The following is a 22,504-nucleotide window of genomic DNA, read 5'->3' on the forward strand; positions in this document are numbered from 1 at the left end:
AGTTGAATAAAATGATAAAATCTAATTATTGTATTCAATAATATTGCATATTTAATTTAGAATGGATATTAATTTGTCATACATCGTTGTAATATGAAAATAATAATAACAATTGCTGAATTAAAACTATCTTCATTTGAACTAGAAAAATACTGAGCGCATGTGGTTCATCCCAATTCCCTATGCAATTTTGATAAAACCACATAAATATTATTTTAGAATGTTAATAAAACATATTCATAGATATAATTCATTAATAATATTAAACAATGATCCTGATGAATAAAAAAAATGAAATATTATCAAAAACAATGTTTTTATTCAATTGTACGTAAAAATGTTAAGTGAAAATATAAGAAAACCCTTATCATTATGCCATTTCAATTTTTAAATGACGATCAACGACATAATTGATCTAGTATAACAATTTTTCCATAACAATAGATATGCTTAAAATGCACTTCAATTACAGAATCTCATAAGTATATATTATTATACCATATCAATTCATTTTTCTATCATTATAGAAAAGAATGATGGTAAATATAAGTTTTTTTTTTTATTATTATTCATTAACATATAGCAATGAGTCATTAGTAACTGAAGTGACAAAACAATTCTGTTGATGGTCAGAAAAAAAAATATAATCATTTGACTCAAAACATATTCTTAATTTTACTGCTATTAACTTACTGTAAGTATTTAGTATTTACATTAAAAAAATTAGGAAGAATTGTTGCCAATTGCAACATATATTTATATTATTATGTAAGCTTTAAGAGCAAAAAAAAATGTTCATATTATATTATAATTTCCTATTTTCTAACATTTATATAATTTACAAAATAAAAAAAAAAAATAACAAATAAATATAAATTTTTTGTTGGGACAGATATTTTTTTTTAGACAATTTTTTAAATAACATTATTTTGAAAAGCTGAGTCGATATATCAGTAAATTTTTATTTCTAAAAATAAAGTTATTTTCAGTATAATTTAAATTTGAGTCACACATAGATCGTGACAACAACAGTTCTGTCCCATAGGGACTCGATGATTTATTCAACAATTTCATTAACTGTTAGATAATGTATTAACATTTTAGAACAACAAGGTGCTCATACCACCCATTTCACTTTGTTCTTTAACAAAAATTTCAAAATACTGGTATATAATAGTAACAGCTAACAGGATACCAGTGCCTGATCCAATGGCACCCATGAAGTCAGCCAACACAGATAATGCACCAATACAAAGCCCTCCAAATGCTGCAGCAGTAGGTATATAACGGTTCAATTCATGAATCATAGAGTTGTCCCTGTGACCACGCATAACCATTTGTTGTTCTTTTAATTGTTTTGCAACCTATAACCATAAGTAGTATTTTAATATAGTATAAGGTTAACATAAATTCATGAATTAAATTGAATATAAATTTGCTATACTAACATCTTTAGCAGATGATCCAGAGACTTCAATCCAAGTTTTGGAGAAGAATGCACATGATCCCAACATAAATACAATATAAAGAATAGCGTGAATAGGATCTTCCGCAATATGAGATAGATTTTCTGGTGGAGACAAATAATAGCATAAACCACCAACTGGATATGCTCGAGCTGGTCCACCACCACCAACATCAGCCCATACACCCAATAAATTCACTAATATGTTACCATGGAATTTGACAGCCAACATCTATGAATAATTATTCAAAATATGAGTATTTAATTATTTAATCACAATTTTAAAACAAATATTTTACCTGAGATATAACATATAAATTTGATACTAAAGCAGATTGTAAAATGATAGGAATGTTAGATGTATAAAACAATTTGATTGGATAGCTGCTATATTGTCCACGATATCTGGCAGACTTAATTGGTAGATCAACTCGGAAACCCTATATCATATACATATTATTAAAATCATAATTTATTTATTTTTTTAATTTAAATTCTTACTTGGAAATATATTACGATAGCAAACACCAATACAGTTGCTAATAAATTCATCAAATTTGGTAAGTTTTGTCTATAAAATGCTTCCCTAAGTGCTCTAACTTTATCTTGTCTTGTAGCCAATAAATGGAACAAGGCAATAACAGCTCCCTCAAATTCAGTACCTCGGCCTGAAACATAAGTATAAATTTATTAAAACTAATTGTAAAATAACAAATAACTTATACAACATTGTATAATATAATATAATTTAATATAATTCACCTGTGTTAACAGTTGTCGGACTGAAAGCTTTCCAGACAATTGTTTCACAAATATTGGTAGCAATAAAAAGTGATATTCCTGAACCTAAACCATATCCTTTTTGCAAGAGTTCATCCAATAACAAGACAATTAATCCAGCCACAAACAACTGAATGATGATTAACAAACATACACCAGCTCCTATTTCACTGGGATCACCATACATACCAGTCATAACATAAACAATTGCTTGTCCAACAGTAATAACCATACCAAACACTAAAATCAAAATTAGTTTTAAAATAATTATATTTTAAAATATAAATCTACAACATACATTTTTGTGCTCCATTAAATAATGCACGATCTTTAGGAGTATCACCAACTTCAATAATTTTAGCTCCAGCCAACAATTGCATAATTAGCCCAGAAGTTACAATTGGTGAAATTCCAAGTTCCATTAAAGTACCTCGATTTGAAGCCAGAATTACACGAATCCAGTAAAAAGGATCTGCAGAGTCTGAACTCATAATTCCAAACAAAGGTATCTAAAAACAAAATAATTTTAAAATTCTGAATCCAATAAAAAAAGGTTATAAAATAAAATAACTTACTTGACAGCACACCAAAAAAATGAATAAAGTAATGGCAGTCCATAATACTTTTTCTCTGAATTGAATCTAAGTAAAATAAAAATATATAATTAGTAAATTGAATTAAATTCATTATTTAATTTTAATTTTAAACAAATATAAAGGTAATTTACAATTAAATCTTTAGTATCAGCAAATACTTTTAAAAATATACACAATAAACCAATAATTAGAATGAATTAAAATTAGAAATAAAATATAATATAACCAATAAATGAACTAAAATAAATTTATAAATTAAAATGATCATATTTAATCAATATGTTTATTTGCTTAACTAAAATATAATTGTCATAAACAACAAGAATAATTAATTTAATTTGGATCTTAAGATTGAGCACTTTTAATTATGGCACATGTGTCATTTAGTTTGTTTTGTTTTTAGTGACCTATAAATATCCTTTTAACATAAATACTAAAAAGTTATAACTTTATAAACTATGTTTAAATACTTACTTTTCGTTCAGGTTTAGCAATTTCTGGCAATATACTGCAGAAAGGTTTAATTACTTCTAAAAATTTAACTGAAACAAAAATAAACAAATAAATAAATTATATACTAGTATTACAATGATTTGTTTTGAACAATCTAAAGTGTATTAGATAATAAGTAGGATTGTATATTTGAAATTTAAAATAATTTTTAATAGATCTAATTTGATAGATACAAATGGTCAGAGTATGTTTGACTAAATAAATAGGCATATCTACTAAATAACACTATACATGGAAATATGTAGCCTAAATTTGGAATTAAATCTAAAATATTGAACATTTTGATAATATACAATATTCAACTGTAGTTGTTTTTTAAATATCTAGGAAACATAAACATTGATAGTGAAAATTAAACTAGCTGAAATGCATGTTTATTTAGTCACAGGTGTGTACAAGAAAATATAAGCAAATAAGATCTACAAACACTATCTTTTTCATAGAATACTTAATACTATTCTTTTTTTAAGATTGATAAATCTAATATGAGTTATTAAACAACAAGTAAGTGTAAGAAAGGTGCCAAATGTACAATACTAACAAAATTAAACATGACGATACATGGTATTAGTATTTGTTTACAAAATACAATTATAAATTAATCACTTATAGTTATTAATCATATGATGACTTAACAGATAGCTAAATTATATAAACCCATGCTTGTAAAATTCATTGACTAATAAAATTTATATTTAATTATGCTAATTTTATTAATTACAATTTATGTTTAACTATTTTAAACAAAAAGCCCTATCATTTATGCAGATATTCAATGACACGTTTATGAATGATTGAACAACAATTTCAAAAGATCAAATTTCGAAAACCTGACCCACTTTTTAAAAATGAAAAAATCGAAGAAATGTTTCAAGCCAATTATTTTAGAATTCGTAATAACAGTTTTGAAAAGAAAGAAACATATATTTAAATGCTGAAGTGTAAATCAATTTACAGCAGATGCCTGTGGTCAACAGGTATCTCTAATTTAAAGAGGTTCTTCCACAAAGGGCTAAAGAAAACTCAAATTCAAAAGTTTAAACCAAAAATTAAATGAAAAATAACCAGGTATAATAATACTAAATAATACTTACAACCCATTGTAATAGATTTGTGTTCGTGACAGTCTTTTGGCTTCAATTATTAAAGAACATCAGTGGTAAAACGACACGTATTTAACGTCAGGAACCATAAGAGACGAGTGATCGGCAAAAGGTGGACGTCACGGCAACACAATACGGTTTACTTTCAATATTTAGTGGAACGTACAACCACGTAGCGGCTTGACCGACAACATCAACACGAACACACATGAAACGATTTTTGTCGATGAGTCGGCGACACGTATGGTGTACGCATACCAAAGAGGTTACAAATACGCCTTTCCACGGATGTTATACATAGGTATATTTTACAATTTTTGTTATGTAACGTTGGTCGTAGTGACACGGGATTAGTGACGTAACATCTACACTGCAACACGGCGCTACGGCATCAAATTTCGATAGCAACACGTAATATACAAAATTGAAAATATTACGAATACATACATATTATTAACAATAAATTATTAATAAATATAAAATACAAATATGACAGACATAATAATACAAACAATTAACATAGAATCCAAGCGACGTATGGTAATCAGCATACAGTAACGGATTTCGATTTATTCATGACAAAATACATATATATTGTCATGGATTTATTATTATTGAATTATAGTTAACGGTTATAGAGCGGTAGACAATTTCTAACAAAAATATTCAAATATTGTGAATTTAAATATTAAAAATTTGTTTTGATTTCTATTATTTTCGATAGGATGAGTGTAATAAAATCTAATCTAATTTGCTCTATTAGAAATTAGGAATTTAGTCTTGAAGGCTAATGTGGGTCGCTAACACCTGCCATGGCGCCATCCACGCAGTATCATAGATATTCAAAATAAATAAATCTATATAAAAAAAAATAATTTTATTTATTTATTTCAGTGGCGTTCATGCCACGATTACAATTCGACTAATTCGAGTATACAAGATGCGAAATGCGTGCTGCGTACAGCTTGTCAGCTTGATACTACCGGTACCGGAATACAGGAAACCGGATACATTGTGGTTGTAGATTTCTATATAATATATCCGTGTGAAAAACCGAGAACAGTGAGAACACCTAAGCCGATTATCAAAAACAAGCTTAGTGCTTATCAGTGACCAGGTTATCATTCATTATTCACCGTAGTTGTCCTACAAAATACAATTGTACTAACCTCTAAAATTATATGATAATAATAAAAAAAGAATTAATGCGAGATAACAATGATAATAAATTACCGATTCACCCGTCACCGTAGTGGCGTAGTTTTTCATTGAAATTTTCTATTAAGTTAAGCCAGTTAAGGTTTTCTTTTACTTCAAATTTTAAATTTAATTTGATTTTGACTTGTTAAAATGAATAAATAATTTTTATTTGTTTTCATTCATCAGTTTAATTTCCTGTGCCATCATGTTCACAACATTACGTTCACTCATTCACCCTGGGAATGGTTTAGTCCTATCAGTTAGGGGCCTTAAGTCTGATTTACATATAAAATGGGTCCGACCAGAAAAAATTGCTTGCTGGGATCCCAAAAAATCTGGTGACTTATCACCTTTGGAACAACTAGATATGACCAAACCTCCGTTGGAATTTCAAGATTCCGAGGAACTAAAAACGTAAATAATTGACAACACTTGATACTTTTTAATAACATAAACGGTTATAATAATAGTCAAATTATATTTTAGAGCTAACGAATATGTGCGTAAAGTCTTTTCATGTGATTTTATGGGACGGCGATATGCAACACAACTAGCTCGTCAACAGCTCATTGATAAAGTCAAAGCCAATAATTTGGATTATACATCATGTGAAGTTCAAAGTAAGGTTATAATGCAATATATTAATTTAGATTATAATTGCAAAGTCTGAAGACTTGTTATATTGTTTAGTGCCAGTTAATTTAATGATTTAAATGTCCAATGCAATAGGGCTCTTAAAAATTGACTAAGTAGAACTTTTGATAGGCACTCAATTAAAATAATACTACCAATTTAACTTAGGGCACATTAAAAACTTAAAAATCTTAACTAAAGTAACTATAATACCTACATACAATGTTGAACTTAAGCACTCAAAATACATAAACAATATTATACTCGAAATAAATGCAATTGAGATGTAACCTGATTGATAACACATCATATTCAATAAATGCATTATATCTTAATATATCCACTTTCATAAATAGTGCAATTGGCATGTAAAAAAACCTAAAATAATCATATAATATTATGAAAATAATGTTTTTGATAAATACTTTAAATTTCCTACTGAATGTATTAATATACACTTAAATTAATAAACTAATCAAAAAATGGGAACGGCAACAATTCCAAAATAAAAGTTTTACCTTTCAAGTTTATGTTATATAAAACAAATCATGTATTTGTTATGGTATGCGCTAAAGCAATCATACAATAATGCACTTTGCAGTAAAATTGAAGTCTAACCAATAAATATTTGTTTTATACTTAGTTGCCAGTATGACAGCAAACATTCGTAATCTTCAAGAACACTACAAATTAGCTCCAAGAGATAAAAACTCTAGAGTAGCATTAAAAGAAATAATAGATAAACGTAAAAAGAGACTGAAACATTTACGAACTTGGGACTATAAGAAGTTTGAATGGTTATTGGAAAATTTGGATTTAAAGTATCATTCTCACCCGTAAGTAAATTACATAATAATTTTACAAAATATATGCATTGATAATAAATTCTTATTTTTGTTTATAGACCGTATGAACGGGTAGAAAGAAAAAAGTCATTACGTCGTCTAACATCTCAATGGTGTGATGAAGTAAGATCAAAAAAATTGGCTGAATACCGTAGTGAGTTAGATAAAGAAAAAGAAAAATTTTTGCAACAAAAATTGGAAACATTAGAATGGGCTAAAAAAGAAGAAATCGAATGTGGAGTAACACCAACAATAACTGATGCTGACATTGAAAGTGCCCGTAAACAATTAGAAGAATGGAAAACCCTAAAATCAATTCAAAAATAACATAGTGTAAATAAGAATTGTTAAAATAAAAATTTAAATTCTTTAATGTTAAAAACAATTCTATAGTATTAAATTATTTTTTTGATATATGAATCTTTTATCTTATTGCTCTTGGTATTGTACCAATTTTTGAAGCTACTTCTTGCCATGTATCTAAAGCAATTAAATTTGCTTTCTGTTGTCCTTCTTGTAGAACTTTACTCAAATATTCTGGTGCATCTATTAATTTTAAAATCTCTTGGCGAATAGGTGTGAATTTTTCCACTAATGCTTCTGCTACTATAGATTTATACCTGAAAAATAATTATCAATGGTTATACATTTGTATTATATAGGTAAAAATATAAAAATGTTAATAATATAGAATAAAAAATTAAAACTTAATTACCGCCCAGTGTCCAAGAGCGAATTTTCTTCACAAATGTCTTCTGGTAATGATCCACAAATAAGTGAATGCATAGTTAGAAGCGTTGAAACACCAGGTCTATTTTCAGGGTCGTAAGTTATTTCAGATTTACAATCTGTAACAGCTTTTTTCACTTTTTCTATAATGACATCTGGTTCATCCGTGATTTCTATTCTTCCACGAGGATCTGGATGAGACTTAGACATTTTTTTCATAGGGTCACGAAGATTTCTGATTCTCGAAGAACAATCTTCTAAAGATAAAATTGAAAACTTGTACATTAAAGTATATTATACTGAATACATAAATTATATATATTTTGTATTTACTTTGAATAAGGACTTCAGGTACAGGAAATGTTTCACCAAAGCGTTTATTAAATGTACGAGCTAAGTTATGAGCCAACTGCAAATGTTGAATTTGATCTTCGCCAACCGGTACTTTAGTTGCTCTATAACAAATAAAAAAGGACAATAACGAAAACATTAGATAAAAAGTATAGTTGATTACTTATATAAAAGTATGTCAGCAGCTTGTAAAACTGGATATAAGTACAAACCAAGAGGAACATCTTTCAAAGTTGAAGACTTTTCTTTAAATTGAGGCAACTGACCCAATCTAGGCATAGTAGTCAAGCATCCAAGCACCCAACTTAATTGTGTATGTTCAGGTACCTTAAGATTAAATTGAATTTAAAATCTGGTATTATATTTGTATCATATTATAACTAAATTAGTAAATTTCTATAAAAAAATATAATTATAATGTATTATCAAAGTCTTAACATTAAACTATAATAAAACTACATATTATACATAAAACAAATAGTATTTTTAATCATAATCAAAAATGTTGAATTACCTGAGATTGCAAAAATAGAGTACTTCTTTCAGGATTGATACCACATGCAATTAGACTAGCTGTCATGAGGAAAACATTTTTTTCTAATTCCTTAGTATTCTAACATAATAAAAATACATCAATACAAGTCATAATTTACAACTAATATACAACATTCAACTAACATATGGCAAAGTAATAGAGTGCATGTCAACAATACTGAATATGACTTCTTTATTTTCATTTTGTAGCTGAGCCCACTTGGACACAGCACCAAAGTAATTACCTAAATGTAGGGTTCCTGTTGGTTGAATACCTGAAAATACTCTCTCTTTCCATTTAACCTAAAAAATATTGAATCAACTATGAAACATGTACAAAATTTCAAAAAAATTAGAGAGATCACTTACATTTGAATGACAAAAACGTACAAGTGTATGACAACAAACAGATATGTTCTTTAAAATCATAATATTTAAAAAAAAATTGTTTAGTGTATATTTATGATGATTTGTATCAACTGAATGCTAAAATCAATAGCAAATGTCTAAACAATTGTTTTTTTAAATTAACATTAATCAGATAACCATTATTTTATTATGAATATGGAAATCACAAAAAAATACAACTGAAAACTACTAACAAGTATTTATGAGTAAAAACATAAACTAAGAAATAAAAGTTATGTTATATACTTATTTACTAAAATAATCGAGACTGAAGACCATAACTTAAGTCATATTATTAAGACTTAAGTACTCAATAGTCAATATTTAAACAGGTAGTGAATATGTCAATCTGTCTGCTTACTGCTATCATCAAAAGCAGAAACAGTATGCAATAAAGCATAAGCGGTATTGCGGTAAGCACTAACCACTATAATAACTATATAAGCACTTAAGCAGAAATCCCGGAAAAAAGATAACAGTTCTATATCTTCTAATATGATAACAACCTACACTAATCCCAAGGTTAATTTATAGGTTAGGTCTAAATTGCAATAGTAACCATAGAGTAATATTATTACCACAGAATAAATGCAATTTCATTTGAATTACGGTAACTTTACTCCATAGACCTTTAAAGGAGTAAAAGGTCTATGCTTTAAATTCTGTCTTACTGTCTACTGGTCAGTCTTAATACAATAATACCATAGACTATTTTAATCTCTTTTTTTAGACCTTTAATTATGTTTGATACGGTTACGTGTCACCTAGATCCCGCGACAAGTAGATCCACGTACGTCAACTGGATCCCATTGGATATTTAGAACCTCAAAGACAATTTAGATTTCATATTAACTATAATCTCCCACGTCATTTAGGTACCCAGAAATAGGCGATAATTTAAAAAACTTGTCTAAAAAAAATACTTAAATAACAATTTAAATTTTAAAAATATTATGAAATAGTATGAAGTATAAGAAGTTACATGGCGTTAGTAAAATCTCTAATTCCATTAATTATGATATTAGATTCGATGTTTTAAATAAGTAGTAACGTTTCATTATATTCTAATATACACGATATATGAATTATCGATTATGTTAATGTAGAACTTATATATAGTTTTTAAAAGAACTTGCTCAAATACCTATATATTATAATAGGTAAATACATTAAAACCTAACCATTGACCTAACAGGGTGACTATACTTATTTACAAGCATTGTATGACCACTTATTCCTTTAATGTTAAATTTATATTGGACTTATTTATAAGTTTATAATATTTCTCGTTTCTTAATATAAATAATTATTTAATTGGTATTTAATAAAAAAAAATGTATGCAAGGTAACTATAAGATAAGAATAACAGTGTTAGGTAATTTTCCACACCACCTTTATTATTAAACGACGTACAATAACATTGTCCGTATTGTTTAATAACTTTATGAGGTATTACACGAGGCGCGTTTTTTTATTGTGGTGTCCCCAGTAGGCCTAATCCACATCGTAAGCGAGAACGCATCATATGCAGGTGCGTATTTAGGTAGGGGTTTTGGGTTCAGTTGTCCAGAACGGAAAAATTTTAAAGATTTAGAGGGGCGGTAAATTTTTATTTCGTACTTTATTTCGTACTGGCGTAGTGACGTCAATCATTAATAATTTTCACAACACATGTGTGCCATAGAGGTATAAAATACTATACTATTTATATAACATGGTATTCTATGGTATTAACAGTTTGACCACTATTGCGCGGCGTAGAAGTTTTTTAATTTTTTTTTAATGGGGGGAATGCGGCAAAATATGTGTTGCCCTTATCCTAAAATTCCTAAATACACAACTGATCATATGAATGCATTCAAATAATAAAAAAAAATATACAATAACTTAAACTATGTAGGTATTAATAAAATTATACAATATAAAACAGGTAATGTGTATAATATATGTGTGTTGCCGGCCGGCGATAGTCAATGTGTTGGGTGAGTGGATGAGAGATGAGAGCGAATGCGTAAAGGGGGGACAACTAAATTAAGATGAGCTTCTTATTGATGCTGCCAATCTTCCTCCGGGTTGAAACGAAGCTGAGTGCCGACACATTTCCCGTCAGCTTTGTGACAAATCCTTCTTCACTAATAAATATTATATATTTATACATAGTATACTGTACCTACTACGATTCTAAAAATTATAATAAAATACAAACAAATCCTTACGATTGTTGATTATCATTAGTTGAATTTCTTTTTGCTGCTGCTAGACGTCCTCCGTGTTCAAATACAGCCGAGTGCTGACACATTTTCCATCAGCTTTGTGACGAATTCTTCTTCACTAATAAATATTATATATTTATATATAGTATACTGTACCTACTACGATTCTAAAAATTATAATATAATACAAACAAATACTTTCGACAGTTGATTATCATCAGTTGAATTTCTTTTTGCTGCTGCTAGACGTCCTCCGGGTTGAAACGAAGCCGAGTGCTGACACATTTTCCTTCAGCTCAATGACAAATTCTCCGTCGGTGGGTAGTCCATGATCCAGCCAAATATTCGGTTCCTATAAAACTTCAACTAATGTGCTGATTAAATGTAATTTAAATTTATAGTAAAATTTTAATGTTTAAGAAATCTATGTTGGTGTTCTTTTATTTTTGAATTTAAATTAATTTGAAATTTTATATTCATAATTTATCAGTTAAAAATGTAAACATGAACTAAAAAGATTATAGTATATTGCAGTTTAACTTTCTGTTCGGTGGCCACCTTTTTAATTCCTCACTCTCTTTTATAAGAAAGTTAAACAGCACAATAACTATAAAAAAATATAAATTTAAACATACACAAAGACGAACTAGCTTTGTGATAAGAAAAAAAAATTGAAAAAATTGGTAATTTATCAACGTATTATTAAAATAAAAAGAACACCTAAAACCGTAGTACAGTATATTATCTGAAAAAAAAACCATAAAAATTAAATATAATTTAAGTAAATATTCATAATATACTGTACTACTGTTCAAAAAATTATATTATTAAACAAACACAGCCTTGCGACACTTATTTGTGTTATTCAGATGAGCTTCTTAATGATACTGCCAATCGTCCTCCGGGTTATAGCGTAATTATTTCACTTTTTTTGTTTTTCCGATATTATGGCAAGATCTGAAATTTTTTGTTTTATTTTACTATTTACCACCCAAAGTAACAAATTGATCCATATTTGCTACAAGAATTTATGACAAACAAAAAGTAAACTACATAATTGTAAGATCATTATACATTTTTCGCTACGTCCACGTCCAGGATCTAAGGTGTACTATTCTACTACTATTCTAATATAATATAATCGCGAATAATACATGGTTGTTATTTCTCACAATTTTTTTCTACTATAACTAATGAGTAAAATAAGTAGGCATTGTGTACTATTTTTTCATTAGACCCTGGAGAATAAAATATGCGTCTACATCAATTACATCGTCCGACTAGCGCGGATTGTTCACATAAATTTGTATATTTTATTTTAAGTTTAAAAAATAATTTTAATCCCAAAAAAGAAAATAAAAAAAAACTTACTTAAGCGTCGACTGTTCCCGTGAAACCGAGTTGTGTCAATCTTCAGACTATACGGAGTAGTGCACCGCCGCCGAAGAAACTGCAAATTTTCTTCATATCGATCTTCAATCGTGATTCTAAATGAGAATAAACAGCACGAAATTAAAATGAGAGTACTTGTCATGTACTTCAGTACTGTTCATTAAGACTATTATAGAATTGTTAATCGTCTTCGACGAATGTCATCGATTGTCGTATACCACAGATGACGAATATTATATAAATCTATGGTTTTTTTTTTATAGAACTCTTTGTGATATTATACGATCTTTTTTTCTATTTTAGCTATTTGAGTCATTTGACATATGAACGTAAAATTGAAACATTTAAACTATAGACCAAATCTTTATAGATATTGCAAAGTATTAATATTTTATTCTAATGAAAATGATTACAAATTATTTAATTTAATCTATAAAAATAGTAAACTAAACAAAAATAATTATATTATTATATATATTTAAAAAAAAGAATTATGATTAATATCGTTATGTTTCTGAGTTATTATTTCTGCATTCTTTTGGTTTTAATCACGCATGTAAATTCTTACATGTAAACTTACATGTTACATATATATATCTGAAGACACCTATCATAATAGAAACAAATTCATACATTTCCTTTATTATGGTTTCATGTAACAAATAGTACCTAGTCAATGCTTTGAGGAATTCAATTTTCAGTACCATTTTACAAAATAATCAAAAATTACATTAAATTAAAGATAAAGAAGTAATTATATTACAGTGTTGGTTTATACATTAGTGATTAAGTTTATTACTGTAATTAGTGTGTGAAATTTGAATTTGAAAGAAACAGTCAGTCAACCTTCATTAATAAGTATAATTTTGATGTATTATGACTTATAATATTATATGTTGATTGATATTGCTAAGTATTTTATTTTATTTTTTTTTGTGTAAAGTTTGACAAGCTACATTTTTTCCGAAAACATTGCATTTATCATAATTATTATTATAATATTGTATAAATAATAAATATAATTTATACCGTATTATATTTTTGTTATATACTTTTGAGTTAATAGGTACAACCCTTTCGTAAAATAATTTGAATAAATAATATCTTAAGATTAATCTATACGTATGTCAAAAATGTCATTGTGTCCGTATAGTATAACATGTAAAAAAAACTTTTATGTCCCTACAAATAATGTTTTAAATAATAACAAAATATCGTAAATATACATAATTTCAAAATATTTTGAAAAAATACTATTTGTAAGAAATACTCTCATAAGAATTTAATTAAACTAATTAAAGTTTTAAGTATCTAAGATTATTCGTTTTTGAACTATAACAAAATATAAAAATTATTTGAGAAAAAATATTTATTTTTAGGGTGGGTGTATAATAAACATTTAATAAGTTATAGGTATAATACTAAACTTCAAATAGTCATAAAAAATAATGTGACTTTTCAGTAAACATATTATTTTTGTTTTAGGTTAAAAAAACTAGTGAGAATTAGAGAATTAGTATATTAAATTTGTATATAAAAAGACAATATTATATAAATATCTGATGAAAAAATAATTTGAAAATTGTATAGATTTAGACAAAATTTGTCAACATTTTGATTTTAAACGTTTATAAAAATATAATATCGTGACTATACATTTTTTATTGCAGTAATTTAGTGACTGATGAGGAACATTGTATTAAATTTTAAATCATATTTGCTATCACTGATTTTTATCGGCTTAAAAAAAAAAATTTAATTATTTAAAATTGTTAAAATGTTTTTATAATTATACAATGTATAGGAAATCATAATGTAGACAGTTGGTAAAATTTTCAACATTCTATCTTCTATGATTAGAATTTTTGAACTAAAACTTATTAAATTAATTAATTTTGTCGAAATTATACAAGTATATAGCGTAATGATTTCAGTTTTTTCGATATTATGACAAGATCTAAAATTGTTTATGTTATTTTACTATTAACCACCCAAAGTACTAAATATATCATATTTGCTACAAGAATTCATAACAGATAAAAAAAAACTAAATAAATTTAAAATCAATATAGATTCATTGCTACGTCCAGAATCCAAGGTATAATTGACGAATTTATTTTATTCTTAGCTATTTTTTAACTTTAACCTTTTAGAACTATCATGCCATATTCACAAATTAAAAACAGTTTGCGGATCAGACAAAAATAAAAATTTTATATTCTTATATTATTTACTATGAAAAAAATTATTATCTAGAACTTTAAAATAATAAAATATTAAAAAAAAGATTTCATCGTTTAAGAATTTAAAACGGGTCGTATACAATAACCCGCCGGTTGCCGACTATCGGAAATAGAATATAGGTCTAAGTAATCGGGGTGGCAGCTTGTACAAGTCAATAAATATTTATTTAAAGTATAAAAACTAATTTATTACTACCCTAAAATTATAAGAAAATTAACCTACGTAAGTATCCTTCGACGCTTTTCGACGAAATAAAGCTGTGCCATATTAAAGTTCAAACGTGCACCGTCACCGAAGAAATAGCTATATAGGTAGTTTATTTCTTCATTCGTCTTCTTTACGTTTCGGAATGGAATTATTGAAATATTTTATGAAAATGAGAGTACTTGTGATGTACTGAAGGCTATTGTTTGACGACTGTTCAATAAAATTATTGGAATTGTTAATCGTTTTCTACAAATGACAACGATTGTCGTTTGCCATGGATGTCGGATGATAAATATTATAATTTTTTTTTTTATAGTACTCTTTGTGATTTTATAGGATTTATTATTATATTTTAGCTCTTTGACATACGTAAAATTGAAACATATAAACTAGACCAAATCTTTATAGATATTGCAAAGTATTAATATTTTATTCTAATGAAGATGATAACAAATTATTTAATTTAATCTGTGAAAATAGTGAACTAAATAAAAATAATTATATTTTTAAGTATTAAAAAAAAAGAATTATGATCAATATCGTTATGTTTCTAAGTTATTATTTCTGCATTATTTTGATTCTAATCACGCGCAGTGTTTTAACTTAATCTTACTTATCTATTACATTAGATGCAATTACCTCTGTCTGTAGATATTGTGTCTGAAGGCACCTATCATAATAGAAAAAATTCATAGATTTCGTTTATTGTGGTTTCTTGAAACAAATAGTACCTAGTCACTAGTCAATGCTTTAGTTAATCAATTTACTTTTTAAACTTAAAATAAAATATATTCATTTTTATGAAAAATCCGCTACCCGGATGATGTAATCGATGTAGACGCATATTTTATTAATTTATATATAAATTATATAATATTGAACTTCAAACAGTCATAATATAAGTTTCCAGTGACCATTTTATTTTTGTTTTTGCATTAAAAAAACTAATGAGAATTTTTATAAAACATTTTAAAATTGTAGATATAAAAAGAAAATATTTATATGAATACTAATGAAAAAAATAATTTGAACATTTTAAAAATTTTAAAAATTTGCAATAATAAAAAAATACAGAACATTCTTTATATATATATAGTTTGAAAATATTTTTAAAATAATAACATAAATAAGAAATACTCTCATAAAAAATTAATTAAGACTAAGTTATCGGTGTATAAGATTATTTGTTTTTAAACTATGTATAGTATTATAGTCTATAACACAATATAAAAATCGTTTTACAAGAAATAGTTTTTTTTGGGGATGAAAAATTAATACACAATAAGTCATAAAATATTGAACTTCAGTCGTAAAAAATAATGTGACTTTCCAGTAAACCTTTTATATTTGTTATATTTAAAAGAACTAATGAGAACTACTATATCAAATTTGTATATAAAAAGACAATATTATATAAATATCTCATGAAAAAATAATTTGAAAATTGTATAAATTTAGACAAAATTTTGATTTTAAACGTTTAAAAAAATATAATATCATGACTATACATTTTTTATTGCAGTAATTTAGTGACTGATGAGGAACACTGTATTAAATTTTAAATCATATTTGTTATCAATAATTTTTATCGGCTTAAAAAAAAAATTAATTATTTAAAATTGTTAAAATTGTTTTTATAATTATACAATGTATAGGAAATCATAATGTAGACAGTTGGTAAAATTTTCAACATTCTATCTTCTATGATTAGAATTTTTGAACTAAAACTTATTAAATTAATTAATTTTGTCGAAATTATACAAGTAATAGCGTAATGATTCCAGTTTTTTCGATATTATGACAAGATCTAAAATTGTTTATGTTATTTTACTATGAACCACTCAAAGTACTAAATATATCATATTTGCTACAAGAATTCATAACAGATAAAAAAAAACTAAATAAATTTAAAATCAATATAGATTCATTGCTACGTCCAGGATCCAAGGTAATATTGACGAATTTATTTTATTCTTGGCTATTTTTTATCTTTAACCTTTTAGAACACTCATGCCATATTCACAAATTAAAAACAGTTTGCGGACCAGACAAAAATAAAAATTTTATATTCTTAAATAATTTACTATGAAAAAAAATATTATCTAGAACTTTAAAATAATAAAATATTAAAAAAAAGATTTCATCGTTTAAGAATTTAAAACGGGTCGTATACAATAACCCGCCGGTTGCCAACTATCGGAAATAGAATATAGGTCTAAGTAATCGGGGTGGCAGCTTGTACAAGTCAATAAATATTTATTTAAAGTATAAAAACTAATTTATTACTACCCTAAAATTATAAGAAAATTAACCTACGTAAGTATCCTTCGACGCTTTTCGACGAAATCAAGCTGTGCCATATTAAAGTTCAAACGTGTACATCAGCCACCGAAGAAACAGCTAGCTCTTATTTCTTCATTCGTCTTCTTTGCGCTTCAGAATGAAATTATTGAAATTTTTTATGAAAATGAGAGCACTTGTCATGTACTGAAGGCTGTTGTTTGACGACTGTTCAATAAAATATTAGAATGGTTAATCGTCTCCTACAAATGACGACGATTGATGTTTGCCATGGATGACAAATATTATAATAATATGATAGATCATATGTTTTTTTTTATAGAACTCTTTGTGATATTATAGGATTCATTTTTATATTTCAGCTGTCTTGCATACGAAACTTTTGGTATCTAATTAATTTCATACGTAAAACCATAATAATTGTATATCCTGAATTTTTTTTTAAATTATAATTTTATTATTTCAATAGTTGTTTGGTAAAATTTCTCACCAACAAATAAGACCATCTTCGACCAGCATAATTTTACATTGTACACAATGTATTAATGCAATATACATTGAAAATTGGATTCAAATTATACAAATTCGTTATAGTGACATACTTAACCTAGTCTACATGTAGTATTGTAGTCACCTACTATAGTAGCTATACAGCAGTTTACGGGTGGGCTGTACTAAATGATTAATAATTTTAAAAATATTTAAAAGTTGAATCATTCAATTAATATTACATACTAAATAGTTAATAGATTATGATCTACGTCTAATAAAGAAGGACTTACAAAATCAATAAAATTAATTTCTAAATACAAGTAGTTATTCACATTTGACTCGTTATATACACATGTGACTATATCATTCCCGTTTCGGTACCGTCCTGTTTAGGAATAATACATATCTACTCATACTATTTATATAGGTTCTAATGTTAATATGTTCAGATAATTTGCGATATTAATATATATATATATATTTAATAAATGCATCTATTTATGGTATTATGCTATTGTTATTTTATCCTATAAGTGTATAGTCAAAATATTTTGAAAATTATAATATGTATAAGAATTGCAAACATTAACATTTGGTGAAATTTTCAAATAACTACAGTTATTCGTTTTTAAATTACTACAAAAAAAACAAAAATCGGTTGAGCAGAAATAGTTATCACAGAAATATGAAATGAATATCTAATAATGTCATAAAAATTCAAAATTCAGACAATTATAAAAAAATATTAATGCGTCTTTTCAGAAAACTTTTTATTTTTGTTAGGGATAAAAAAAACTTATATTAGTCAAGTACTCGGCCAGTTAAAAATGAAAAATGCTTTTCATACAATTAATATAAATATAAATTATTTTATAAAATGGGTCCGGTAATATATTAATATGACGATTATGTATTTTTGGTCTCACGTATTTTATGCACCGTGCGTTCGGGAATAAAATATATGCATACGTATACGTCACCCGGCGTGTAGCAGATTGTCCGGTGCAATAAGTATGTATTTATTTTATGTCTAAAAAAGTAAATTAAAGCTCTAAAATTATAGAAAATCAAACTCACGTAAACATCGATTTTTTTTTGTGAAACTTAGTTGTGTCATATTTGATGTCCACATGTTCAGTAACCACATCGCCGACGCAGGAACACCTTTCCTCGTCCGTCTTTACCACGTTTCGAATTGCAGATATTGAGATATTTCATAAAAATAAGCTGAACAGAACGGCATATGCGTGTAAAATGTTATATATATTAAAGTACGGTTTAACCATTTGTACGTCTATTTTTTCTCCGTTAAAGTTATTATAACCGTCAATCGTCTCCGACGAATAGCGAAGATTGATGATTACCATAGATAATATATTAATATGATATAGATCCATATCCATAGATTATATACTGTATTATTATGTTGTAATATTATTATTAGCCAGACATTTAAATTTATTCGGGAGTCTGCCGTTCGAGAGACTCAATTGTGTACTTATACAAATTTTATATGCATGACATGGCGGAGGGCGGGGTAGATTGTATTGATGTTGTTCAGGACATTGAGACTAGACTCAATAGACTCATTCAAAGTTTCTGCCATTGGCATCGCATAAATTAGTAATTAGTTGTTGTTATCGATATTTTTCGCCCGTATTATTATTGAATGACACTCGTCTTCTCATTATTAATGTAAAAATATTATAATATTATCAATAATCAATATTAATATCGAAAACTATCATAATTATTTTCCAAATAGACAAAAATATTAAATTATAGGTACTACAATTTTCTTCAAACTTTTTTATTGCTTTACTACCTTTTTTTATGGTAAGTCCGCCATCTCAAAGACCCATGACGAGCCGCCACTGCAGGTGTTAATAAATTTATGGCATAAACAGCTTAAAACTAATCTACATAATATTTTGAATACTTCTCTGTTAGTGTTAAATAATAATACACGAATTGGTGTCTTTAAATAATATTTTTGTAATAACTTAAAACAAAATAGATAATTATACCTATATAATCGTTATTTTTCGTTAAAATATACAGTTTTGTCAATATTCAAATTTGGTATATGTACTAACAGTAGCGCCGAACACGGGTATGAACTGGGGAAAATTCACCAGAAATATTTATGGGTGAGTGGGTGATAATCAAAAATAGTTTGTTATGCAGTATCTTGTATGTACCTATATAGTTAGAAATAAATATAGTACCATTTTATCGTAACTAACTAAACATTTTTTTAGTAGGTGGGTCTAACACCAGCATTTTTTTTCCCTAACATGAAATATAGATCGGCGCCACTGGACTTACGAATAACCTCTGAGACTGGGAGTGAGAATATGAATAAAGTTAAAACTTTTAAGCAATAATAATAATATAATAGTAGCTATAGCTAGTTATATAGTTGTACTAATAGTTATATAGGTTTCTGATTAATATAAAAAAGACATAAGATGATGACCAGACATGAGTTATGGCTATTTTAACTGAGAAGTGAAATGTTCAGTAACTTCAGTTACTAAATTTTAATTTTTTATTAGATGTATAAACAAAACCGAACATTATGAAAGCTTTATTTATGAAATAATTTATGCGTGTATTATTAAAACATTAGGTTATAATAATAGAAAATTTTTTTTAATTGTCTATTAAACAAAAATCATATGGTTTATGCTAGATAACAACTGTTATACTAGTGTTACTACGATGTAATAACGTAAAAGCATTTAAATACATTGATAATTAAAAATTAATAATACTAATTATAAAATTAATTAATTTGTAAAATCCTTATGATTATTTTAATCCCCCATCAATTGTATCCTCTTGCGTCAGTTAGTCACCGGGATCTAGCTGTCGAGGGATCTATGTGACTGTTCACCGTTTGATACAGTGCATGCTTTGGTGATCTCTCGTATGTTGGTATCACTGTTTACGAAATACCTGCTTGCGTCCAATTTTTATCATCAAACAATTTTTTTTTTCTATTTCAAGTTTCATTCTTCATTTTAATAATAATTGTTTTGGAGGGTACACGCCGCCGCCGTGTTTGTTTATAATCTTATATTATATTTCCTTTAGTTTGTAACGTGTGTCTACAATATTACGTATAATACCCACACTATTTTTTAAGCACGCACGGTATTAAATCGACTTTTCAGACATCGAAGTTTGGTAAGGTTACTTGTTAATGAACACTGTTTGATTACCAATTTCATCTTCACAATGTCGGTTGAAAAAGATATAATTAAAATTCAAAACAAATTACAAAACATGTCTGATGAAAATGCTGATCAAAGCCAAGCCCTTGATTTATTGAAAGCTCTTAAAGAACTGCCGATCACACTGGACATACTTACCAAGACTCGAGTAGGAATGACTGTCAATTCATTCCGAAAAAGCTGCAAAGATGAAGAAGTAATTACGTTTTCAAAAGCATTGATTAAAAATTGGAAAAAATTATTAAGTGGTGACAAGTCTGTGCCTCAAGAACCAAAGAAAGATAAAAAAGAGCGCAAAAAATCAGAGGAAAGGGAGCAAAAAATAGATTCAAAGAAAGATACGCCAAAACCAGTAGTATTTCCAACACCATCGACAACAGATGCGATTCGTCTTAAATGTCGTGATTTATTAATCACTGCATTGAAAACTGAAGACGATGAACTTGGAGGTTGTGCCTCGATTGAAGAACTGGCTGATGAACTAGAAGATGCTATTTATTCTGAGTTTAAAAACACTGATGCTCGTTACAAAAACAGAGTAAGAAGTAGATACTCAAATCTAAGAGATGCTAAAAACCCACAACTAAGAAGCAATTTCATTGCTGGAGCTATTACTCCTGCTCAATTAGCTAAAATGACTGCTGAAGAGATGGCCAGTAACGAGATGAAAACATTGAGAAATAGACTCATCAAAGAATCTATAGATGATGCTCAATTGGCGACTGTACAGGGAACTTCAACTGATTTATTGAAATGTGGTAAATGTAAGAAACGAAATTGTACTTACAACCAAATCCAGACAAGAAGTGCCGATGAACCAATGACAACCTTTGTTATGTGCAATGAATGTGGTAACAGATGGAAATTTTGTTAGATTAATTATAGAAATATTTAATTTAGGTTTTGTTGGAGCACCTAATATGTATAATAATTGTATTTTTTCTTCATTTTTTACTTTAAAAAAAAAAAATTGAAGTTTATATGCCTACAAATTCATTATTCACTAATAGAACTTTTTTTAGTATTTAAAGAAAACTCATTTGTGAGATCGGTTTTATGTACCTATGACTTATATTTAATACATAAATAAATTTATATTATTGAGTGTGACTTTAAAATTTTTATATTTTTATAACTTAAGAATACAATAACCATAAATATTTTTAGTCAAAATTGGTTGAGTGTATAAAAAGCTTTACACTGATTATATAATTAATGCCTATTCGTGATAAATTTTAATAAATTATTTAAAATGAAAC

At 27.0% G+C, this 22,504-nt stretch overlaps 4 protein-coding genes and 2 long non-coding RNA genes across 6 annotated transcripts; 2 read left to right on the forward strand and 4 right to left on the reverse strand.

The window, feature by feature from the left end:
* Positions 1-297: 297 nt before the first annotated feature.
* On the reverse strand, positions 298-4,663 carry LOC132919700 (protein transport protein Sec61 subunit alpha). The gene is made up of 9 exons (XM_060981485.1): positions 4,449-4,663; positions 3,316-3,383; positions 2,821-2,886; positions 2,544-2,754; positions 2,228-2,485; positions 1,967-2,133; positions 1,765-1,905; positions 1,449-1,697; positions 298-1,364 (listed from the first exon to the last, which is right to left on the reverse strand). Exons 1-9 carry the CDS (start codon positions 4,453-4,455, stop codon positions 1,101-1,103), a joined length of 1,431 nt encoding a protein of 476 aa, XP_060837468.1. The 5' UTR covers positions 4,456-4,663; the 3' UTR covers positions 298-1,100.
* A 1,008-nt stretch (positions 4,664-5,671) lies between these two features.
* LOC132919703 (small ribosomal subunit protein uS15m) lies at positions 5,672-7,549 on the forward strand. Its single transcript, XM_060981487.1, has 4 exons — positions 5,672-6,071; positions 6,144-6,277; positions 6,934-7,126; positions 7,195-7,549. The coding sequence occupies exons 1-4, from the start codon at positions 5,863-5,865 to the stop codon at positions 7,460-7,462; spliced, it is 804 nt and encodes a 267-aa protein (XP_060837470.1). The 5' UTR covers positions 5,672-5,862; the 3' UTR covers positions 7,463-7,549.
* LOC132919701 (tryptophan--tRNA ligase, mitochondrial) lies at positions 7,480-9,569 on the reverse strand. The gene is made up of 7 exons (XM_060981486.1): positions 9,119-9,569; positions 8,894-9,052; positions 8,730-8,828; positions 8,379-8,542; positions 8,198-8,319; positions 7,851-8,121; positions 7,480-7,755 (listed from the first exon to the last, which is right to left on the reverse strand). The coding sequence occupies exons 1-7, from the start codon at positions 9,176-9,178 to the stop codon at positions 7,560-7,562; spliced, it is 1,071 nt and encodes a 356-aa protein (XP_060837469.1). The 5' UTR covers positions 9,179-9,569; the 3' UTR covers positions 7,480-7,559.
* A 969-nt stretch (positions 9,570-10,538) lies between these two features.
* LOC132921749 (uncharacterized) lies at positions 10,539-12,102 on the reverse strand. The gene is made up of 3 exons (XR_009660935.1): positions 11,569-12,102; positions 11,374-11,488; positions 10,539-11,289 (listed from the first exon to the last, which is right to left on the reverse strand). It is a non-coding gene; the product is annotated as an uncharacterized LOC132921749 (long non-coding RNA).
* A 56-nt stretch (positions 12,103-12,158) lies between these two features.
* On the reverse strand, positions 12,159-15,406 carry LOC132921750 (uncharacterized). Its single transcript, XR_009660936.1, has 3 exons — positions 15,229-15,406; positions 12,742-12,857; positions 12,159-12,327 (listed from the first exon to the last, which is right to left on the reverse strand). It is a non-coding gene; the product is annotated as an uncharacterized LOC132921750 (long non-coding RNA).
* A 5,593-nt stretch (positions 15,407-20,999) lies between these two features.
* On the forward strand, positions 21,000-22,355 carry LOC132920413 (transcription elongation factor S-II). Its single transcript, XM_060982798.1, has one exon. The coding sequence runs from the start codon at positions 21,250-21,252 to the stop codon at positions 22,117-22,119; it is 870 nt and encodes a 289-aa protein (XP_060838781.1). The 5' UTR covers positions 21,000-21,249; the 3' UTR covers positions 22,120-22,355.
* The last annotated feature ends 149 nt before the right edge of the window (positions 22,356-22,504 follow it).

The sequence above is a fragment of the Rhopalosiphum padi genome, chromosome 2, assembly GCF_020882245.1.
Source record: "Rhopalosiphum padi isolate XX-2018 chromosome 2, ASM2088224v1, whole genome shotgun sequence".
NCBI lineage: Eukaryota > Metazoa > Arthropoda > Insecta > Hemiptera > Aphididae > Rhopalosiphum > Rhopalosiphum padi.

Bases quoted from the DNA above. Each gene is read 5' to 3' on its own strand.
- LOC132919703 (XM_060981487.1), top strand. From the start codon at position 5,863: ATGTTCACAACATTACGTTCACTCATTCACCCTGGGAATGGTTTAGTC. The intron at 6,278-6,933 runs GTAAGGTTATAA...TTTTATACTTAG, and splicing joins TACATCATGTGAAGTTCAAA to TTGCCAGTATGACAGCAAAC. The intron at 7,127-7,194 runs GTAAGTAAATTA...TTTTGTTTATAG, and splicing joins TTAAAGTATCATTCTCACCC to ACCGTATGAACGGGTAGAAA.
- LOC132919701 (XM_060981486.1), bottom strand. From the start codon at position 9,178: ATGATTTTAAAGAACATATCTGTTTGTTGTCATACACTTGTACGTTTT. The intron at 8,543-8,729 runs GTAATTCAACAT...TTTAATCTTAAG, and splicing joins CTCTATTTTTGCAATCTCAG to GTACCTGAACATACACAATT. The intron at 8,122-8,197 runs GTAAATACAAAA...TTTTATCTTTAG, and splicing joins ACCTGAAGTCCTTATTCAAA to AAGATTGTTCTTCGAGAATC.
- LOC132919700 (XM_060981485.1), bottom strand. The intron at 2,486-2,543 runs GTATGTTGTAGA...TTTTGATTTTAG, and splicing joins ATTTAATGGAGCACAAAAAT to TGTTTGGTATGGTTATTACT. The intron at 1,365-1,448 runs GTTAGTATAGCA...TTATGGTTATAG, and splicing joins CTGGATCATCTGCTAAAGAT to GTTGCAAAACAATTAAAAGA.
- LOC132920413 (XM_060982798.1), top strand. From the start codon at position 21,250: ATGTCGGTTGAAAAAGATATAATTAAAATTCAAAACAAATTACAAAAC.